The sequence below is a fragment of the Cornus florida genome, unplaced genomic scaffold (assembly GCF_030987335.1).
Source record: "Cornus florida cultivar Cherokee Brave unplaced genomic scaffold, ASM3098733v1 CherokeeBrave_3.0.0_Hap2_Chr01, whole genome shotgun sequence".
Taxonomy (NCBI): domain Eukaryota; kingdom Viridiplantae; phylum Streptophyta; class Magnoliopsida; order Cornales; family Cornaceae; genus Cornus; species Cornus florida.
Window position 1 is genome coordinate 20,367,580 of NW_026775571.1, and position 24,568 is coordinate 20,392,147.

General features: G+C 36.8%; 1 protein-coding gene across 4 annotated transcripts in view; it reads right to left on the reverse strand.

The window, feature by feature from the left end:
* The window catches only part of LOC132293577 (importin subunit alpha-2-like), a 31,177-nt gene extending 9,819 nt beyond the window's left edge, over positions 1-21,358 (reverse strand). Inside the window, exons 1-12 of one of the 4 annotated variants that reach the window (XM_059791117.1) lie at positions 21,274-21,358; positions 20,903-21,145; positions 20,502-20,598; positions 20,316-20,407; positions 20,082-20,213; positions 19,789-19,974; positions 19,548-19,711; positions 19,374-19,452; positions 12,832-12,960; positions 12,238-12,365; positions 11,769-12,143; positions 10,824-11,446 (exon numbers count right to left, since the gene is read on the reverse strand). In XM_059791117.1, coding sequence (XP_059647100.1) covers positions 11,771-12,143; positions 12,238-12,365; positions 12,832-12,960; positions 19,374-19,452; positions 19,548-19,711; positions 19,789-19,974; positions 20,082-20,213; positions 20,316-20,407; positions 20,502-20,598; positions 20,903-21,112 — 1,590 coding nt within the window. In that variant the 5' untranslated portion in view covers positions 21,113-21,145; positions 21,274-21,358 and the 3' untranslated portion in view covers positions 10,824-11,446; positions 11,769-11,770. The other 3 variants (XM_059791123.1, XM_059791130.1, XM_059791138.1) reach the window with 3 other exon arrangements.
* Between the last annotated feature and the right edge of the window lie 3,210 nt (positions 21,359-24,568).

The following is a 24,568-nucleotide window of genomic DNA, read 5'->3' on the forward strand; positions in this document are numbered from 1 at the left end:
ATTGCATTTTAAGGCACTTTTGGCCATTGAGAGGTCATATTTTGCCCTTGGGGTTAAATTTGTCCAGTTTTCTTTTAATTTGTTTTCGCTACTTTCTTTTGAGTTCCATGACTTCACGAGAAGTTATGAATGTGTCTCGGAAATAATATATATTCTAGGGATGTCATTTCTATGTAAAATGACTATTTTGCCCCTAGGGGCTTATTTGTCATATTTTCGATCTTCTACTTCCGCATCAGTTCTCATTGAGTTCCACGACCTCATGGAAGGTCACTTTGACTTCTTAGAATCTTATTTTCTGTTTTCGCTTCCGCATTCGGATCCGTTAGTGGGTCAATCTTCGGTTCATCGCAGGACGCACTGGCTTGAAAAACTAGCGTCGTCACATACTGCATCATACGAGCCATCTTTCATGGAGGCATAGGGTCCCATTATCAAAATAGTGCCTTCTCTCTCTTTCTCCGGCAGGAAATTAGAGCCAGAGTTCAGATTCAACCGAAAGTTATTCGCTGGGTTGGAACAGACACAGTGGTCTTATGATGAGCTCACGTGCAGGGGCATCGATGCTATTATGACTCTGGCAGACATTACTGTATATCCCCGGTTAGTTACTTTATTTTTCGAGCACCTCCGGATGGTTGAGGATGACCATCAGTTGATGCATACGACTATAGACGGTCAGGATATTGACATTTCTATCCCTACCATAGCTGCTGCCTGCCGATACCCCCATCTCTCTCCATTAGTCGCTGACTCTGAGGATCCACTATACCCCATCATTCCAGCTTACCCTTCTGAGATGACCATGGTTGCTACACTCTCTCCACAGGCTGCCATCAAAGGCAATATATTTGCAGACCGGGTTGATATTGATCCCCGTTACTGGTTCTTAGATTCTGTGCTGCATCTCAATGCCTTTCCTTCAAGCCATGGTACATAGAGGCAGGAGGGGTTCTACAGGCTCTATACTGTTTGAGTCAGGTCTGCTGGATCTCCATTCCCTGCTCTCATCTGGGAGATTATTCACAAGTACTGGGAAAATCTGATCTTCAAGCACAATTCCAGAGCTGATGCTTGGCCTTTACCATTTGGCCATTTGATTACACAGCTATTAATTGACCAAGGCTATTCTTTTGACCCAGCTAAGATTGCAGAGTCTACAAAGTAGAGAGACAAAAGGGTTTATGACATGAAGTAGTGGAACAAGACGTTCAATGCTTGCACAAAGAACAAAAATAATAGAGAGCAGAAAAGGGAGCGAGCTCAATAGAGAGTCGAGGAGGACGCAGCCGAGGGATCCCAGGGATCACCTTCTTCCTACAGACCCAGACAGAGGCAGCATACTACTACTTCCATATTCACGTTGCAGCCGGGTCAGCTTCTTCTTCCCCATCCATCTCAGCAGGCCGGCCCATCACGTCCCTCCTACAGAGCCGATGCCACAGGCCGACACTCACTCCCACCATGCCAGTTCATATTACAGCTACAAAGCTGATCTAACACAACTGCATTCAGTTTTTTACTTATTTCAAAGCTGATATAGCGGAACGGCATGATGATATGATGAGGCGGCACGATGATTTGGCTAGGAGGCATGACGACTTAGCCAGGCGATCTGACGATTTGACTAGAGTTGTAGCAGATGCGAGGAGAGACATTTCAGAGTTGAGGACAGACATTCAGACATCTCTGCCTCGACATAGCCGGGAGATGTCAGGTATGCTTCAGATCATTGCTGACATGTTTGCGCCAGATGTTGCACCCTAATTCCACAATTCTCTCTCTCTATTACTTTTCCATGCTATGATACATTTTTGATACACTGCTATTTCTGGGATATTTTTGCACTGTTTTGATACTTTACACTTGTTTATGATATTTTGTACTACACATGATACATATGGTTTTTGGATATTGGTTTTGGATTTATTTTCATCTATGGATTTTTGGACTTATAATATCATTGATTTTGGTTTTGAATATTCTGAGCTTTATATTGCTTTATGCCATGGATTTTTGCTCAGTTCTCCATTTCATCTCTTATTTAGATTATCGATGCATATGCTTTGACAGTTGCTAGTGTGACTATTTTTCAGACAGGTTGTTGGAATCTAAGTTTGGGGGTGCACCTTCCAATGCTAAGCTTCTGTTGCTGGGTCCTATTTGCTACACCCATTTGGTATACTCTTTCCATTATCTGTTGCTTCTTGGTACATTGAGAACAATGCACAGATTTAGTTTGAAGGTGTGTTAGCATATTTTACATGCCGCACTTAGTTTCTATACATGTGGTATGATTTGAGAGTTTTTAGCTATAATTTTGATCTTTTAGAGACCATGATATTTAGAATTTAAAAATTGTTTGACTTGAGAGTCTAATACTCCTTGTATGCCTTGTGGATGCCATTTAGAAGTAAATTTTTTGAAAGATTGACATCTTACTTGCATTTGTGGTCCACATCATCTTGATTTTGTGATTGTTTTGAAATTCACTCTAGGATTCTTGATTTGGTTATATCCCAATTGAGCTAGTCGCACACTAGCATTCATTTATGGGATACATACTTTGTTGATTATTGATTTGGTTGTATCCCAATTGAGCTAGTAGTGCTTTGAAAACTTTCATTCTTGACAAGGGTGGATAACAAACCCTTTTCACTAAGTAGCCGAGATTCTAGCCTCATCAAGCATTGAATTTCTCACGCCAAAAGGTGGAGGGCCCAAACTCTAGGTTAAAAAAAAAAAAAAAAAAAAAATGGAAATTTGCAAAAGCAAATAAAGTGAGGACTTATGAGGACTTCTTACCAAATGTGAGGAATAGAAGGTGATTAAATGGAGGTTGTTTTGATTTGTAACCTAGTTGATTTGAGTTTGTAAGTCCTTAGGGGTGTCTCTACACCTAGTGCCTTAAAGCCGTCCGATTTGGGAGTCATTAACATAATGCTTGCCTAATGAATCTTCTAGAAAGCTTAAGAGATCACTATATTGTACCATGCTTTCATCTTTGATCCTAAAAAAATATAAAAAAAAATAATCTAGTGAAAAGAATAAGTGCACCTAGTTAAATAAAACTTTAATAAAAGGTTCAATCTTTGTCTGGATGATTGGTACTATATTTGTGTGCTAATTTGAGGACAAATGTGATCATTTCATTAGTTAGCTTAGATAGCAATATATTTGATGTCAGTTCACTTAAAAAGGATTATAGAGTTGTTTTGATTTGCTTGATCATTTTCTTGATGTGTGGAGGACCATACTTGCTTACTTATTGAAATTTTGGAGAGTTGCTTGGAAATGGTTGAAAAATTACATACTTGAAGTAGTTTTCTCCCAATGTTTGTTTTGTATGTTGGTGCCACTTTAGTGGAAAAGAGCTTAATGTTTGTCGTAAATGCTAAATGCAATCATGTTCCCTATGAAAGTGGCGTTATCCTTTCATTACTTTCTAATTTATAGTTATATAGTTGTTGTTTTTTTCTTTTCTTTGTAGTTCATTGCTAAGGACTAGCAATATCTAAGTTTGGGGGTGTGATAAGCGATCAAATGTGATACATTTTAGCACCTAAGCTAGGGTATTTTAGCCCATTCATCTATCTTACTTCCCCATTTTAGTTCTAATTTGTGTTTTTGTCTATTTCATGTTAATAAAGTTCAAACAAGCTAAAAAGAGTCTTTTTAACTCCTTTTTGGAGTTAAGAAGAAAGTTCAGAAGAAGTCAGAAAAACTGCACTGTTCAAGCTTCGATCGATCGAAGAAAGCCATGATCGATCGAAGATATCTACAATCGATCAAAATTAAAGTGGTGCCAGCTCAGTGGATAAGGTTACCAGTTGTCAAGATATTTTATGCCACGTCATCTTCGATTGATCGAAGTAAGTTCCAATCGATCAAAGACAGCTTCGATCCATCAAAGCCCCAGCTGGTAATGAGCTGTCTAATTCCTGAGCGCGCCCAAACTCCACCAACTTTTGTAACTGCGAGTTTGCACCAATTAAATGCCTATTTTCTGACTTGTTGCCTACTCAAAGAGGCATGTATTTAAATTAAATGAACCAATTTGTATAGGGTTCCAATTTGAGTTCCAAGAATTGTTCCTCTAGTTACAATATTAGACATAGCTATTAGATATTTTTCTCTCTAGAACTAGGGTTTTTGGAGCAAAGCAAAGAGGAAGAAGATGGTACCTACATCGCAGATAGCCTTTGAGGGTTGGATAACACCTACCATGAGTGGTTAAATCCCTCTCTTAGGGCTAGAGATAGCCCATAGGCTTGCTTCCTAAACTTAGTATTTTGTAGTTTTGGGGGATTTATATTGTAAATAATGTTTTGACCATGATTTTATATAGATCTTGAGTTTTTACATGATTTGTATGGATTAATTCTTCCAATTGATCTTTAATTTCTATCCATATGCCTATGTATACTAGAATGAATGGTCATGTGCTTATACTAGGTTTTATGAATTTAATGCATGTTTGTGTGTTGAAACTATAAATCTAATGATGGTCAAAGCATGGTGCTTAATTGATTCCTCTTGTGGTTTGTTTGATGGATCATGCTTATTTCTTAATGGATTGTACTACTTCATTAACTTAATTAGTTTAATTTCCTTGTCATTAGCATAGTTGCAGTGTAGTTGCTTTAAATTCCTAGATAGATAGACAATTCATTTTTGTTGTTTGATGATCCATGCTTATGAGTTCAAGTAGTACATTTATCTATATTTTTGTGTGTATATTAATTGTGAGTTTATTGAATGGTTAATGACTTAGTTTGATAAGTTGTGCTACTCACTAGATTGATTAGACAATTTATGCTTAATTTGCCATCCATGCTTAGTATTTCATTAATGGCACACACACTTGTAATCCCCTTAAATTAACAAATGCTAAATGTTTAGTGAAGTGAAGCTTAGTGGTGAGCTCTTTGCCCCAAGACTTTTCTCTCATTCTTTTTACCTTAATCGCTAAATTGTTACTAATTTGCATGTTTTTCATTGAATCATTAGCTTAATTCAACCAACCAAACCCCTCTTTGATCATTCGACCTACTAATCCAATATTAATTCCGTAATACCTTGCAAATCCCTTGGGACGATCCCTACTTACTCTTGTTACGTTAGTAGTATTAGTGGTAATGGTTTTTATAAATTTAAACTTGACCAAAAAGGCTTTCTTAAACCGCACTCACTATCACACAATTTTGGCACATCGTGACGGCCATGACCTGATAAGTGCCGAATACTGTATATTCAAGCGCCCTAAATTACATTAACAAAGTCCATTAATTGATTATTTTATGTAATTTATCTCCATTTGCATGTTTTTGTATATTTTCAGGTTAAATTGCAAAAAAGAAGCAAAAATGATGCCTTGTGGAATTTTGAACAAAAAGGGTGCCAATTCTGAAATTCTGGCAGCAGTAGAACCTGACGTTTGTCGCCATTTTCGACCTAGCAAACTCAAGAACTGGACTTCCATCATAACATGAAAGATTTAGAGCTCTGAATCAGCTTTCCAAATCTTCAAGCGGTTTGTCATTCGGAGTTCGGAGCAGAGAGTTATGATCTTCTTAACAGAGGTGCACAGAACTGCCTGGCAGCACTGAAGTACTGCCTTTCTCCCCATTTTCGACCAACCAGACTTGAGAATTGGGTCTTCATCAAAACATGAAGTTTTTAAAGCTCTGAATCAGCTCTCCAAATCTTCAAACAGATCATCATTCGGAGTTCGGAGCACAAAGTTATGGTTATTCTTCTACAGTGGGTCAGAGATGGGCAAGAATTGCATGTTGCTCTTTACACTAATTTAGAGTGCTCGAGACCAGCCTTCGAGTGCTCGAAATTCTGGCAGATTGCACTCGGAAATGGCTCAATTTCAGCCACTTGCACATTGGTTTCCTCAATGCCATCTTCCTTCTTTATGAAGTGGTTGGAGGTGTTCCTTGGAGGAGAGAGAGCCTTGACTTGAGCTTGATAAGAGAGAGGGAGGACCACACAATATCATTATCCTATATTCTAGCAAGATAGAGGAGAGAGAAGAGAGCAAGGAAGAGGGTGTTCTTGAGTGCTACAGTAGGAGCACGAAAATGGAGTCTTGGATGGAGCTTCTTCCTTCTTCTAGCTTAGCAATGGGTAACTAACTCTTTCTCTAGGGAGGTGATGAAGTCTCTCCCTTGTAAGCATGTCCTAGGATAGTCTATTTTGGGGATTTGCCATGTATATTTTATGGTCTTTTCATAACCAAGAGCACCTCATTTGTTGTAATGAATGTTGATACATGTATGGATGATTCCTTTAAGTTGATTATCTTGTTTTAGATGATGTCTTAGAGTAATCATATTACTTGAGTTTTCATGGTGAGAGTGGAAGCAAGGTTATGAAATGGTTTCATGGCATGTTGATAGGTGACTTTGATAGACCATTGCTTAGGAAATCCTTTGATGGTGTATGTTTAATCTCTAACTCCATGTGCGTTATCATTTTGTCAAGAACTTGATAGTCTCTCATTTAAGTAAATGTGTATAAGCTACTCTTTAGTTAGGTAGTCTAAGCATGTTTGTCTTTTGATGGATTATACTTGTTTGAGACCTAATGTACTTCTTGATTACTTACATGGCAACCATGTGTTGCTATGTAAGTCTTGACCATCATATGTTGTTTTTCTCCCAATTTAGGTCTAATCTAGCATATGTATAGGGATGGAGGCGGATTCACTTCCCTAGTCTCCTCTTCTTAATTTTTTCATCCTAAATTCCTTGCAAATTATTATTTTATGCATTCTGAATTTGTAGTTTAGTGACAAACAAAACAAACCCTCTATAAACACCCCTTATCACTCTAAAATGACTCTAGACACTTAAGTTGCCATATATTAGCGCAGTCCCAGTGGTTCGACTTACCCGACCAATAACCCTATTTTACAATGATTCGTGCTATTGCGAAGAGGGTTGATTTATAATTGATTTCGACCGTCGATCATGACCACATTATTTATACCATTGAGATGATCATCTGAGTATATGTATAATGTTGATATGAGACTGTGAGAACCATTTGGTGGCCTGTGTTCATACGAAATTTCATATTTGCCCTTCTCCTATAGGTTCAGCAGAATAAAGCTTATTTGTTGTTGTTTGATACTTTGAGTTGTATAATCGATCTTATCTCGTGTAATAGCTTGAGTATTGATGTTATTCATCATTTTCTATGTATTTTTGTGAGCTGTGAGATCTCATAGGGTCTAAGCAGGGTTGCTTAGGACAAGGGCAGTGCATGTGTGCATTGTTGTGAGCTAAGGTGTGTGCAGAGTGAGAGACAGCTAAGTGTGTATCTACTTGCATTATAATTAGTGGAGCTTACATTGGTTGTGGCCAAGAACCAAGGTTTTTATCTCTAGTTGAGAGAGATTTTCCTTGTAAAATCACTGAACACTTATGGTTGAATGTGTGAGCCTATTGCAATGAAATTATTCGAAAGGATCCCCCTCCCCCCTCACCACACCACCCCCACCCCCCCCACCCCCCCCCCCCCCCCCCCCCCCCCGAGGGTTCATGACATTGATATTTTCAAACTTGATCAAATTTTTGAACCTCCTAGTGATGAAAGCAATCTCTTCATCAGACTCGCTATCATACTACCCTCAGTTTTGGATGATTGAGACTTTGAAGCTTTAGAGTTAAATCCTTAGGTTTTAGAGAATTTCCACAATAGTTCATCTCATAATTCTTAGTATGACATACAACCTTATCAAGTTGCATGGTACTAATGTTTTGAATTGCTTGTAATGTTTCAACTACAATCTAAAACCTTTCGGGCAAAGTTCTAAGGATTTTCTTGTTAATTTTTTTTTATCTGTCACTTTCTTCCCTAAGTTTCTAAGACGAGACACAATATTGTTGAGTTTCATGTAAAAATCTGAAAAATCTCATCTTCTTCCATCTTAAGGTTTTCAAATTGAAATACAAGCATCTCAATCTTTGATGTTTTGACTTAATCTATACCCTCATACGTAAACTGAAGTATATCATATGTTTCCTTTATAGTTTTACAATGAACAATACGAGCTAACTCAGATTGAACTATAACTTTGAATATTGAAAACAATGCTTTTGTGTTTCCTTCACCAGCATGATTTTTAGCTTGTGTCCACTCGGACTTATGCTTCTCAGTTGTTACACTTTCCTTTGTGACTGTAGGTCTTTTATAACCTTTTCAATTGCGACCAAAACATAGTTACCTTGAGTTATAAGAAAAGCTTACATGTTAGGGTTTCAAAAATGCATAGTTATCTCCATCAAACAAAGGAATATGTTGAATCGATCCGATAAGCAACCTAGAAGGGGGTGAATAGGTTCAACTACTCATTTGCCCAATTTTTGATTAATTAAAATTTACCAAAATAAACTTAAATTATTCCCCACAAAGTAAATATAAATTGCGAGTAATGTAAAGAATGAGTTTAGAACGACACCAGATTTTTAGCGAAGAAATCTCGATTGGCAGATGAGACCAATCGTTGTGGGAAAAACCTCATGGATTACGCCGTCAAGAGCCAAAAGATCCACCATGTATTAATCAAAGTACAATCGACTCCAACTCAAGCTCACACCCTATCAATCTACCAAAAACCATTTACTGACGATCCCTAACTTTGCAACTCTCCCGCCCAATAGCTCTCGACCTCAGGCTTAGTCTCGATCTTTGTAGAAGGATCGCTGGTAGATCAACCAACACTCCACGAACATCTTGATCACTTCAAAGTGTGATATTCTTCTCCTTTTCTTCAAAAACTAATTTTTTGAAGTTTGCAAAAAAAAATTTGTTTTACGATCGGTAGATATGAAATCTTCAATCACGCCAATCCCGATCAAACAATGAATAAACAACCTAAAACACTCTGTGTATAGTTGTGTGTTCTCAAAAACTCACACTAAAAGGTTCTCTAGGGTTATGAAAATTTTAATGCAAAAGACGTGAATTAATGTGTGTGAATATGAGTTTATATAGACAAGTAGATAGTCCTAATAAGGTTAGAAAATACACCAAATTTAGTGCTGGAATATTCCTACAAGTCCAACTCAAAAGGTAAATAAAAGTTGGTAAAAACACAAACTTTCCTTCTTGGTTCAAGAGAATGCAACCGGTTCAAGCTTTCTTTGGAACCAGTTGCATTTTTCTTAAGGCATGATTTTGCACATAAAAAGCAACCAGTTCAAGAGTGAAGTCCAACCGGTTGGATGGCTGAAAAACCTTTAAAATAAAATTCCACCTTGTAACCCTAATTAAGTGATCCTCACACACTTAGCATGAATAATTGGTCATTGTCGAGCCAAGAATGATGCGAGTAGCTTCAATTGAAATTTCCACTTCCAAAACCAAGGTTTGATGATAAACAAACATTACAACTTGATCCGGATTTGTTTTGATTGCCAAAATATGTCAATAATAATTTTATATCTCACACCGGATCAAGGTATGGGTCTAATTCTAATACACTTTGTAACGAGCCGACGTTTACTCTCCAGCACAAAATCTTAAACGTATTGCATATCCACCCGTATAAACCCATGACCTTCCCTATTCGAATCCAATGTGAGACAAACACCTCTAACATCTATCCAGTTAGTGCTCAAAATTTTGAGTTATTTGTAAAGTTGGGAGACACAATAAGTATGGCTCCATTGTTGCATTACAACTACTAATTCGCAATCAACTTGATGTTTGACATGCATGAGTGCAAATAAATACCTAATTGAATGATAGCTATAGGTTCGAAAATGACTACAAATAGTTGTTTAAAAAAAGTAGTATAAGAGAGAGCAATTTGATCAGGATTCATTAAAAGCACTCAACTACAAACGTGTATTATACAAAATTTGAACATGACTTTCAAGTACACTAGTTAGAAAGAATGACGTAATTAACATTACGGATAAACACTAAGAAAATAGGAAAATCAAAGTTAAGGCAAATAAAGTTAGTAAAGAAGAATATGACAAACATGTGAGGTGAAATTAGCAAGAAAAAACATGATAATATGTGACAATTAGACGATGACCTTAGATAGAGTGCAACAAAAAAATAACATGATAATATGTGACAATTAGACGATGACCTTAGCTAGAGTGAAACGAAAAAATAAAAGATTTTATATAACTGACCTTTGATTGTTGGAAAAATTACTTTATGTTGTTATCCTATGTTTTATACACGATGCATTTAGCTTACATAACTCTAAACAAAATCGATGACAGTAGGCAGACCATACCGTACATCATCGAGTTTGCAAGAGAGCTATACCCAGTTTCGTTGCTACTTTCATTGCAGGTCAATTTCTGTTAGGTTAAGAGTTGAGGGAAGCTTACGTGTTCTTTTATCAAAGTGAAAGTGAGTTGGGTTAGTGAGTGAGTTTTTTGTCAATGACAAAAATAAATAAACAAATAAATTAAATTAAATTAAAAAAACATGAAAACCATAGCTTCTTATTATTGACCCATGTTAGACAACATTGCTACCCTCCACTGTGACACTGCCAGAAGAGGCAGAGTCGCAAATTAAAAAAATTAGATTTTTCCCATGCTTTTGTGATTCCTTCTGCCTTAAAATTTTTAGTACTACTACAAAACCGAATAAGAGGGAAAAACAAAAGAATGTGGGTATCAAGAACGGAAACAAAAACCAATTCAACAAGTCATAGATTCCAGACTCGCTGCATGCTAAAGCCATCTTCTTTGCTAATCTCTACAAAATGCTTAGAATTGGAAGATATTAATTCGAAGGAATGACAAAAAAACCAGGCAACACTACACAACATCTGAGAATTTCTAAAACAATCAAAGAGCTGTGAATTTTTAACACTGCTTCAACCATTGTGTTTTCACCAAAGAATACACAGTACTAACAAGCATTACCATAAAATGAACTCCGGGAAACAAATATGTGACTTCATAGATAAATCATAAGGTAAAATGTTTTTTCTTTTCTCGCGATAAACCATGCAATAAAGGGTTACAAAAACTATATCCACCCAGCAGAAGAAATAAAGAATACGGACTCTGTTGTACTCTCAATTATGACACATAACTGATGAAGATTGATGCAGCATAAGAACAGATGGAAGACTCTGGTGTAGCATTCAGGACCCCACCTTATGCAACAATGATCCCCCCTTGAGACCTCTCCCAGTAATAATTACTCCATGGTGGACGAAGGCCTAAAACCATGCAATGCCCCACCAAGCCATCTTCTCAACACTATCCCGCGGACCTCTTCTTTATTTGACCACCAATGTGTAAATTGACCCATCTTGACATCTCTTCAACCACAACAGACACTGGACCAGACTGAACAAGACACAGTGAGGTGCCCTGCCCTGACCTGACTTGACACTGACATATACTTTGTTGCCCTTAATCTGAACTCCTCCATCCCCCAAACTGAAATCCTGCAATCTCTAAAAGCGACATCAGTCGATTAAACTTGATTGCATATTTACCATTATCAACAACTTATGCAGGGTGTTAGGAAGGATAGGATACATTAGGACAACCCAAACCTTTGTTAATCTTTTGCAAAGAGGTGGTTCTGAGACCCGAACCCTCACTATCAGTTTAAGTTTTTACCATTGCAACAAGCAATGACCACCTGATGTCAAGATGATTTGAAGACTCGGTAACATCAACCAATGGAAATGACTAGACACTTGACACTATCATTAGAATGTGTGTGCAAAAAGAGTAAATCTTGAAGTGGATGGGTTTACATACCTTCAGCTAAAGTTGAATCCACCAGAAGGACGCTGAATATCATTTCCTCCAAAGTTGAATCCAGGCTGAGAATCATCACCTGTAGGTAATGTCTCATCTTCCTCCTCCAGCCAATAGGTCTCGAGAATCTTCACTGCCTTCTCATAAATTTCATTGTTGTCATGGCTCTGTAGATTTTCTATCTTTTCTAATCCCTCAGCCTCATCTATCAACTGAGCATAGTAATTAACATCTCCAGTATTACCCAAGTTTTTCTCAGCTTCCCCAACCTTCAAGATGTTCTCTAGCCCTTCTAAACAAACAGTGATAATTCTTGGATCAGGGCATACAAGGAGATCACATAGAGGCTTTATGCATCCCTGACTTACCAAGAACCTACAATTCGTGATCATGGCCAAATATCAGAATTAACATATATAAAAGAAGAATTGCAAAAAAGAGTAAAGGAAGAAAAACTAGAAAAACATACTTGATTTGCTCATTAGTACCACCAGAAGTAGCATTCGAAATTGCCCAAGCTGCCTCTTTCTTTATATCAAATTCAGCAGTTAGAAGCAGATTGACGAGAGGAGCAATTAAATCAGCCTCAATTACAGCCTGTTGATTCAAAGTATATGCACTAAGTATCACTTTCTACTGATTAAGGGAAGCACTAACCATGAACTACTTGAACCAAAAAGTTCATTTGTCGGATGCAACAATTCACTCTACTAATATAATTAATCAAGAGATTTTCTTATCATAAAATCAGCAAAACCAAAAAGACCCATCTCCCAATTTTTTTTATTTTTTATTTTATATATATATAGCAACATCAGATGTTCAAAGTTCAACATGGTATACTAGAGAAAATGTAGACTGGGGATTATAAGTCCTTACAGCCAAAACATTGACCAGCAAAATATAGATGTGCACAAGTACAAAATCAAAGAAAGATAAACTTGACCAGAAGAAAGAAAGAAAAAAAAAATTGTGCATAAATAAAGTCGAAGAAAGATCCTTAAATTACAAAACGGCATTTAAAAGCTTAAAACATTTGATTGCTAAAGATTTACATGCTTACCTGAATCTGTTCCTTGTTTCCAGCAGTAATATTGGAGATCGTCCAGCAAGCTTCTTTCTTGATGCTCTTTTTATGATTATGGGTCAACAAACTCAGCAGGCATGGAAGAGAACCATGTTGGATTATACACTGAAGAAAGGAGCTCCAATTATTTTGGATACAAAATCACAACATATTGGAAGCGAAGAACAGATAGCATCACAAGTATGGTGAACAAGATCATAGCATAATTAAGAAATTACAGAAACTAGGAAAGAGAGGGGATGCCCGGGGGAAATGGAATCAGTAGCACAAGCTTCTAAGCAGTGACACTGTTAGCGGGTTCAATCTAAAGGAAGGTTCAAATGAAGAGCTGAGTCACATTTCCCAGGGAAGGATTTGCAATGTGGCTTCTAAAGCGGAAGGCACCCCTAAGGCTGGTACTACTTGAGGCATTGCCTAATCATCATGCCTCCATGCCTATCCACCGTCCACCTAACCCCTGCATTAGGCACTAGATGGCACTAATAGGAAGAATGTCAAGGAAATCCCTACGGAGCACAGGATCACTCACCAGATGATTCACTTCAGTTGCATGAATGCTTCAGCAATTTCTACTCCAGAAAATTACACATTTCCATCAGAGAAAATAATCTGTTCTTGTATGCTATAATGATGAAATCCAATATTGCAGCCTCAACATATAGCATGGACAAGAGTCGAGCCCAAATAAAATAAAATAAAATAAAATAAAGAAAAAAGAAACGAAACAAAAAACAAAGAAAGAAAAACCAATTTGTGTAAACTTCATAGCACAGCAGTGTGGTAAAAAAAATCACCTTACATATCAGGTTTAAGTGCTTTGGCGCATCTCCAACTTAAAAAATCACATTAAACGGGAAATGTGAAAATGTCCATTAATGAAAAATATGAAGAGGGAAAGTTCAATCTGGGACAAATCAATCAGAATGGATAATAGTATGTCCACCCGGGCAAATGCATCAAGATCGAGTGGCAGAGTGAGAATAATGTAAAGATTGAGCTGTCGATAATTTGATGGCAAAAGATGTTGGTGTTTGCTACAGATTGTTAGGGCTATGGGCGGACCCCCACCTAATTGTTTCTAGAATACACTGATACCCTTTGAGGTGCAAAAAAGCGGTTATTATGTTTTGAAGTGATTTCAAGATTGCAGTTTAAGTAGAAGTAAGCTTATCCCACTGAACTCTTGGTTGAGAATTTGGAATGCTTTGGTCTTATTTGGGGCTATCTTTTGATTGCTCATTCAAAACCAAACCGTGTACATGTTATAGGACTCCTTGGCATCAGAATTACATGATGGAAGCAGCAGCATCTTTTAAGTATGCCTATATGCTATATACTTTTCTGTGTACCTTTCCCATTCCGGTATTAGTTGAAAAGAAACTTGAGAATTGCAAAGGGATTTACTTTTCAGCGACTTAAGGGAAGAATTTATATACCACCACCAGGTCACTGGAAGGGGGCTTTTGTCCCCGTTTTGGGTATTATCAAGAACTTGGATCTTTAACCAGACTCAGCAAGTGGTTGAGTAGGTTTTGATAGAGAAACTCGTTGAAGGGGTGCAAGATAAGTTTTGAGAGTGCTTGGAGATGTCCACTGCTGGCCTAAGAGGACTTTCACCTTTTAAATATGATGGTGGTGGACAATGGTAGGTTAGATTTTGAGAAGACCTTCAGGTTAAGTATCTCTTAAGGAAAGATTTCCGACTCTTCAATTGATTGTTGGCAGAAGAGATCTTGTGGTCAACAGTGTGACTTACCTAAGAACAAGTGGTTTTGATAGCTATCTATTTGGAGGGCGTATCAAGAATGGACCAACTTTCTTGAGTGCTATGTTGTGTCCCTTAGGGGAGAGGGTAGAGGCACCATTAGGTAGAAAGACCTCAGATGGAAGGTGCTCTATAAAGTCCTACCACTGGTATCTTAGTGGAAAAGGTGGTTCAGATTTTCGGTGGATAGAAATTTTGGGCTCGAAAACCCCCTAAAGAAGACTTCTTTGTATCTACAACTGGGGGAGCAATTTTAGCCATTCAAAAGAGGTTCTGAGAGCAGTGGCCTCCCTTGTGCAACAAAACAGGTGAGAATGCTACTCATTTACTTCCTCACTGCACTTATGCTGGGAGTTGCTGAATATGTTTCTTGCTTTGTCAGTTTGTTTAGGTGATAACAGGCTCAAGAGGGGTTTGTTGGACTCTTGAAAGGGGACTTCTGTCCCCTTAATTGCTTATGTAAAATATTTGAAATGAAAGGAATAGAATATCTTTCAAGGGGTTGGAATTAAATGTACAAAAACTTAAATTTGGTGTTGAGTTCTTTGTTTCCGGATAGAAGAGAAATCCAATCTCTATATTCTCTTATGGATTTTTTTGGGTTACATGTCACTCTTTAGTTTTCTTTTTACATTTCTGTACTCCCTTGTACATGGATTTGTTACCCTTTCTTTTGTCTTCAGTTGTCAATGCTAATCCTTAATCATTTCTAAGAGTTAAAATTTATTATATGTTCATCTCCTTGAACATAAATAAGAAAGAGTACACGAACAGTCCCCTACAATGCTTTATATGGTTTAGAGTGAAACAAGCACGCTAGAAGGGCTCAAAATTCATTCTCCATAGTTAGCTATATCACCATGAAAAAATATGAACAGTTAGTTATAAATAACCCCTTGAACTATTAATTTGGCAACAAACCCATTTCTCAAAATATGCAATTGCACCCCCCCCCCCCCCCCCCCCCGGCGCGGCGCCGCAGTCTATTTTCTATTACAAAATTAATAGATATAAAATCATGTGCAATACAAGTGACATATTTTGATGTTACGACTATTATACCCTCATTTATTCACAATATGCTATTGAACAAATTTTACATCATAACATATTTAATGTCTATTTTATCCTTATTAAAACTATCACCAGATCCTTTCTTTTCTGTCTTTGCTCTCTACTTTTTCTACCTACCTTCATCTCTACCTCTCAATCTTCTCCATATAATCAATCACCATCTCCAGCGCCACCAAACTCCACCGAGATTCCAACATTACCACAACATCTCATTTCAACCCAAAATCCGATTTGTTCTTCCATTTCCTCTCTCTAATCCATCCTCTACCCACCACTATAAAACCCATTTCCTGAGTTTTAGGTATTATATTCTCCACTTCCTTTTTCTGGGTTTAAAATATGAAGACCACGCTCATCACTGATCTCATTGACAAGTCTACCTCTTCTCCTTCCTTCCAAGGCTTCTGTCCAGGTCCATCACAGTTTGCATCTAGATATCACCCTGCTACTTGTAGCTTTATTATATTCAAGGACCCCCAAAGCATGCAAATGAGTTGTAGAGAATATTTAAAAGGAATCAAAAGGGGCTTTAGTGTGATGCGTTGTAGGGGCCAAAGAGAAAGAAATCGGGTAGAGAAAGAGGGAGCGTATAGAAAATCTAGGAGAAGATTAGAAAATATGTCCTACAAGAATCATGTTAAGGACCGACCCAAATTGGTATTTGATGCAGTGCAAATGGAATAGGATTTTTTTTCAAACAGTTGAAGATCCTAAGAAGACTAGACTGAGATCGCATTAATAGGGGCAGAATTGTTTATTGGGTTTAAGTCATTTAGTTAAGTCATTAATCTGTCTTAATTTTCTGTTTACTGTTTGCCTTAAGCTTTAGTTGGGATATTTTTGTCATTTTGCTTCTATTTAATCAGTCATGTGCCTATTAAGTGAGTCATGTGACCACTTCAGGGCTGTTTTGTCAATTTTAACATATTTTATTCTGCTGGACAAATTAGTAGCCGTTAGATTATATTTATAAGAAGGGTTAGGATTAAATCTTTGCTAGGGCATCCCTTGGGGCTTATAAAGGGGTTGTTCCAAGTTGTATTCAGCAACATTTTACATATTATCAATATAAATTTAGTCTGTCATAGCAGCTTTTTACCTCTCCCTTTCTTTGGGATTGAGTTGTGGGTGTTTAAGTTATTCGTTAGCTTAATCTTGCTCTATGTTTTTCCCTTCTTCAGATTTATTTGTTCTCTTTCATAGCTGATTGCATTAGTAGTTAGATATGTGTGAGTGGGTGTACAAAGCCTCTCCCGAACCAATAATTGTTTCTTGTGTTAAAAATGGCATTTTGTGCCTCTCCCTATCTATTTCATACTCTTAACATAGCTCCCTAATCATCTCTCTCGCTAACAAAAGAAACAACCTAGCATACCTACAATTAGGGGTAGCAAAATCCGACACAACATGCAGTTAGCATGTTTGGATTAACTTGAATCATGTTTGTATCATAGTCATGTCAACCCATTTAACTAATCGTTTGGTGTTGTTTTGGAGCTCAACCCTTTTAACCCTATTAGACCCATTTAATTAATCATGTTAGGTCAACCAAATAAACTCGTAACTTGTTTTAACCCAATTACTATGGATGTTTATTATATCAATATAAACCCAATACATGTATTGTTGTTTGGCCTTTTTTTTGTAATCGTATTGTCTCAATTATCCTCATTTTCATGAATTTAGTCATTCATTATCTCATCTTTTTACTATATTTGCATTTTATACTTGAGTTAATAAAAGGGTTACATGACCCATTTAATTCAAATGGTTTGGTTATTAAACGGGTTGTGTCGTGTTATAAGTTACGTGACCCATTAAACAGGTTAAATGGGTTGTGTCGTGGTACCTGTTTAATAAACGAGCCTTGTTCATGTCAAGGGCTCCTAACACGATTAGTAAACAGGATGTGTTCAGGATTAACCAAAGTAACAAATATAACCCGCGAGCACAAATATACATAATACTATTAGGTTAGCACGTCACGAATATAACCCGCAAACACGAATTGCCACCACTAAGGAATCAAGGTTTCCTAGAACCTAAGGGCAAGGTGCAACGTACGGAGTGAGTTTAATCAAAGTAAGGCGCATGTGTTAAAAATAGATATTTTGTATAGAACAACAAACAAACAAACAAACAAACAAACAAACAAACAAAAATAACAAAACAAAAATAAGCAACACAAAGTGGTTAATATCAAAATAAAGGATTTCAATTTGATAAATTAGCAAAATCAACCTACATGTAGCTTTTTAATTTACATATGAGTTCAATTAAATCAAATGTATATTTGAAACAGTTCAAGATATGCAACTCGACTAATCAGAAGTTCATTTAAAAAAAATAAAAATAAAAATGAATTACACAGTTGATAAAGGATCAAGTAATCAATGCACATAAATCATCTCGTTAATCATATGCAGTAACTAAATCAAATACCATTAAGAGAAAGCAATTATCGTGTAGATTTTATCATATATCATATTATTATAAAAAATCAAAATCAACCACTTGCATATATATAAAACACTAGTACATACACATTTATGTATGTGTGTTATATGTACACACGGGTCCAAAATAGATACTTCAACCTTTTAATCATGCCCGTACTTCCTAGGATGTACATATGACAAGTATGCTCAAATGAAACTTAAGCAGCATGGATATTGACTCGGGACATGGATACAATACGACAAGGTCAAAAAAGTAGGACACAAATACAGCTAGGACACAACAATAAAGCTTATCTTTTCATATAAAAATTAATAATTTTACACGACATAAACATTTTTATGACAACATATAAATTAAAATCACTTTTGTCATTTAGAAAAAGGCATGCAAAGGACACCTATGCAAGTGCTTACATATGTTTGCGTATAAGTGTTAGTCCATGCATAATTTGGCGACTTCTTTCCAATTGTCATGCCCACTCCTTCAATAACTATTCCTTATTTTATTTCTCAAATATGATCAAATTTCATATAAATCTTTAACTCTTTTTTTTTTTTTGCTAAGTTATATAAATCTTTAACTTGAGTCTTCTTAGGACTACACACTTTTTCCATGATACAGGAGACTTTCATTTAACGTTAAAGATGATTTATAATCAAAAAAATTGAGAATTAGTCAAACTAAAAAATAGTTTATGGAGTTTAAAAATAATAAAGACTCGATTCTAGATAATATAATGATAACACTTGAAAATCAAAAAATTACTTAAAATAACCACTTCGCTACTCAGGGTTGATAATACAAAAGAATGGAGAAAGAGAATTCATGTGACCGACCCCATCCACATGGAATAAGGTAAGGATGATGATGACGAAGACGTTAGCATATCTTTAGGTATTGTTGGCCATGTGCCCAAAAATTAAGAACTTTATTCTTAAAATTTAAACTCTATTAAGATTTGTCAAACAAGTGTTGGTGTTCGACAAGAGTCAAACAGTATGACTGGTGTCTGACAAGTATCAAACAGTATGGCTCTTTCTTAAGTTTGTTTCTGCTTCTTAGGATGAAGGAGATGTGACTTGCGATACAAATAGATGTATCAAGTTATCAACAGTCATACTAAGTAACAAATAATAATGATATCTGTTCAACAATCAGATTTATTTTTTATCAAAAAGTTAATATTAGACAATCCGAAGCACCTCTCACAAGTTCATACCTGAGTCTGTATATCATCTCCTGTTACAATATTCCCAACCGTGCGAAGTGCAGGAATGAGGACTGAAGGAGATGGATGACTGAAACAACAATTATGAACTTCGTACTTTCAGAATTTCAATAAAGTAAATGGAATATGGGGCTCAAACAATGGAATATCTGAGGTGCAACTTACAGGAGGAGTTCAACAAGTCGTGGACAGACACCTGCCTCAATCACAGCTTGAATTTTGTCGTTCGTACCATCGGAGAGGTATGATAGAGCCCAGCATGCATCTGTCAGCACCTCTTCATCACTGGAATGAACTAGTCGCTCGAGGGCTGGAAGTGCTGGCCTCGTCTGCCAAAATAAATTCAAACAGTGACAAGTAAGAAAATATTACTGCATGCCAAAAGCACCTAGATGAAGACAACAACCTGCTCAAACGGGGGCTGTGGCTTGCCTCTGCAAAAGTTTGATAGCGTCCATGTAGCATTTCTCAGCATTGAAAGCTTGGCATGCTCATTCAACTGTGCCAGCAAGGGAATCAAAGCTCCATGGCCCAGAACAAGATCACGGCACCTAGGGGAGTCGCCAGCAACATTCCCCAATGCCCACACAGCCTACAGTTTCAAGAAGTGTTAAACATAAATGCCATGAACGCATTTTCATAGTCACAGATGATACAGACTTCAACATTTTGAAATAGGTCGATAAACTAGGCATTTACCTGCTCACGAACATCATCACTTGGAGAACCCAGAAGCTTCACAAAAATAGGGACTGCCCCATGATCAATTACCACCTTGGTATTCTCCGAGGTACCAGAAGCAATATTCGTAAGTGCCCATGCAGCCTCAAACTGTAAAAAACTCCAGATATTACAAATACTAAATCAGTAATTATTAGAACAATGCACCCAAATAACAAACGGACTAAAATGCCACAAAGTCCAACTTCAGACCTGAAGCTGTGGGAAATCCTCCCTCATAAGAAACTCCACGAATCGGGGAACAACACCAGATTGTATAACTTCCTCTATTGGGGGACTACGTTCTGGTGATTTAAATACAGCAAATACAATTATAATACTCAGAAAGTAAGAGACACAAAACAGAACTTACAAAGACGTATAAAATCATTATCATACCTATAGAAAGCAATTTACGAAATTGAGTAGTTGCCTCCAGCTGTGAATTGCCGTTATCTGACCAAACCCCAGCAATCATGGAAGGAAGACTTTCTAACTGCAACCAAACCAGCAACCAAAGCATAATATCCATAAGGGCACCATGGAAAAGATAAAGAGAGCCAAAAACCCCTAATGCCTAAGTTATCCAACAAAAATCACTGTAGTTACAATTAAAAAAAAAAATTGAAGTTCTAATCATCAATCTTCAAATCCCAACCCAAAACAATGATCGAAAGGAAGCGAAGCCCTAAAACATTAAACCCACATATCTAAAACAGCAATCAGCCAAATAATCCTTCAATCTCTCAATGCATACAATTACACATACATATAAATATGTATAGAGAGAGAATAAAGACCTTCTTTTCCATGGTAGACGCTTGAATGTTGGGAGTGAACTGCTGCGATTGGAGACCTTCGCGACGCTTCTTGAGCAAGCTCTCTTCACGTTTGCTCTTTCTGATCTCAACCATGTTGTCCTCTCTCCGTCTCCGACCTTCCTCCGCATCGACGGCGACCTTGTATCGGTTCCGGCGAACCTCGGTTCTGGCGTTCGGCCTCAACGACATGGCTATCAATCTACTCAAACCCTAGCAACAGCACTGCACACAAATATAACAAATATAAATACACACAATTATACACACCAAAACACACACACACACACATAAGACACAATCGAATAATTGAATACACCGAGCAATATGAGTAGGACTGTAAGAACACATACCGGAATGAAGAGAGAGATTTTGGAAGAAACTCTGAAAGGGTTTTGAACTTTGAACGTTGATTTTTGGAAAACTCTTTTAGCATAAATAAGCAACACTTTTTGAAATAAATCTTTCTTTTGAAGTCTTTTTACGCTTGTACCCCAAGTTATAGCATCACCATGGAAGATAGATACGGAGTATTACACAGAGGTTCATGTCCTTTATGGGAACTTCACTTTTGTAATCCTCAACTGGCAATTGAATTTTGCCACGTCATTTTCTAGTTTGTGCCAGCTCATTTTAAAGGAGCTCCAAAATTATAGTATCAATTAATTTAAGTTACTGTAGAGAAAATTAGGGTTATATTCACTTTTAGACTCAAAAAGACAAATAAGTCCTTTAAAAACTTTTATACCATGTAAACATTTTCAATAGTTCTCCAAGCAATACAATCTCTCCTTTATTTCTTTTTTTTTGTTTTTTTTAATTAGCACTCACACATGCATGCCTCTATAGATGCAATCTTATCATATTCCGAATTTTTACGTGTAGGTTGGTCAGACCCACACCTCGAAAACCTACTAATATAAAAAACAATTGATAATTAACAAGTACAGGATACAAGAAGAGAAATAATAAAATAAATAATAACGTTGAATAGATAACTAAAGTAATAATTAATAAATCCCCAATTCCTCTGATACCAATACTCCAATAAATCTAATAAATAATAAATCTCCATAGTATAACTGGGGAATTTGTATCTTATGGGCCTCTAATGAAATCCCATAACTAAAATAATGTCTTAAGTCTACCGAAATAATAAATAAACAACTAAATCTAAAAATTAAATGAAAACTAGGATAATGTCATACCTCGATGATTCGTAAAAGTGAAGATGAATGGTCTCTAATCTACACGAACAACCTCTATGACTGGTACTAATGAATACCTAAAAAATATAACAAGAATTGGTCAAAACCTACGAACAAATCCTTTATACTAGAACCCAATCAGAGAACCAAGAAGCAATACATCCTTAGCCAAACTCATGCAATAACTACATAGTCGATATATACATACACACAGTAAGACTCTCACTGAAATATAGGGCAGTCTCAGCCGAATAGTGGGTATCTCATGAAAAATCGCACACAAGATGCTCAAGAGTCCCCCTCTACCAAGACCCACGCATCTCCTATATCCAGTTACCCATCTCCGACAATATATGTGACGGCCCAAATTTCAAAAACCCGGTGCGTCAGTGAGTAACCCGGAACTTGACCCGACATCAAGTCCGAAGTGCGGAAGTGAAAAAAGAGAAGAGTCTCTAGAAATAGACAGCACCTCTAAGATAACAAAGTGACCTCCCTAGAGATCACGAGTCTCGAATATAAAACAAATGTGGAAGTGAAACAATAAAGAAGACCAATAGAGGCTAAGGATGGCAATTTCCTCCAACCCGTTGGGTTTCCGCCCCACTCCGCTCCTAATGGGACAGATTTGGTAGCTCCATAAATAGGTTTGGGGTGGATATGGTAAAAGAATTGAAAACCCGAATCGGGTTTGGGGCGGGGGCGGATTTAGTGATGCCCCAACCCACCCCCGCCCCAACCCCAACCCTGATTATATATATATATATATATATATATATATATATATATATATATATATAAGTTAAGTGTCCATTAATGTATTTTGATTAAATATTCACTAGAATCACTACTTACTAAAATTCCACAATTGTGCACGTGATTCAATCTTCAAGAATCAATCAAGGATTCAAGATCTTAGTATTTTATCCCAAGTTCAGGAATTAATTCAATAGTTTCAACTTTACTGCAATTAAACGGAGTATGCGGGGCGGAGTCGGTATTTTGTCTACCAGAGTTGGGGCGGGGATGGTATACCAATTATAAACCCGTCCCAGAGTTGGAGTGGAATTGGTATGACTAATTTTTTAATGGGACGGAGTAGGGTTTAGCCAACTCCACCCCAACTCCGCCCCGTTGCCATCCCTACTAGAGGCGAATGCCACCTCAAAGATGAAAGAAGATCCTTTAACGAGGTAACAACACTCGATATGGAACCAAATGTGGAAGTTAAGGTCATAAAGGTCAAGCGGTACCTTCTGGCACTGATGACAGTTAAGGGAACACGAACTAAGTCAAACTAGGTCGTGAACGTCATAAAATGGCTCATACAAGGTCAAAGGCAGAAATGGAAAAGACATAAGGGTCCTGATATGCAAAGGCAAGTGACCAAACCAAGCCGAATAAGCAAGGGGCAAATCGGCTGATCGAAATGGCAAATCGGTCTGTCGAAATGAGGTATGAATGTAATACCCCTACTTTTTAAAAGGATAAAATGGGAATTTAATTTTGATTTTTATTGCATTTTTATTTAACTAAGTGACTTATGTGCTTATTTGACTTATTTGATTAATTATGTTCATTATATTTGTTTAAATTAATTGATGAATTAATTGTAATTAGTAATTATTTATTTGTATTATTTAATCGGTTAATTTTATATTGTTATCTATTTATTTTATTCTTCTGTGTCACTTTAATGATTTAATTGAGATTTAATTTAGTTAATTAAAATTAGGTTAATTAACGTGTGTTTTAGAATGACTCAATTGGTATATTTTTTATGGTAGTGTATATAGTGTACATTTAGGGTTTTGGAGATTAGCTAGTCGACATATAATGAGCCGTGGAATTAGGCTTAGGGTTTTTCATGAGTCTATATATATAGAACATTATGTCTTCAAGGTTTTTTTGGTGAGGCACCTTATTCACATATTAGAAAACAGAGAAACAGAGAGGTGAGGGAAAAACATGAAGAGAACTGGGAAAGGGTTTTGGCTATGGATTTAAGCTCATGTTAAGGAGGAAGAAAGAGGTTGATGGAGAGATAGAACTGGAGCAGTGATTAGAGGAAGGAATAGTCTTGGAGAAATTCTGAAACTTAGAGACGGCGATAAATGTTTCAAACCGGAATTGTGAGGCAAGTTTCATTCTATTCATTTCCTGTAAACTTGCGTTCTGTGCATTCTTTATAGTCTCCAGGGATTAATTCAATTGTTAAAACGTGGTGGATGATGCATATTATACCAGACTGTAGTTTGTTTTCGTTTAAAAGCACTAAAATTGGTATCTTGCATACTATGTTGATTATGAATTTAAACTTTTGTAAATTTATTCATAGTGGAATGTTAAGAGTTTCTAGGACTATAAGAACTTAAATGGAACCCTAGGGATATAAAAAAAAATTGGGACAATGATTGGAAGCTTCGCTGGAAACACAGAC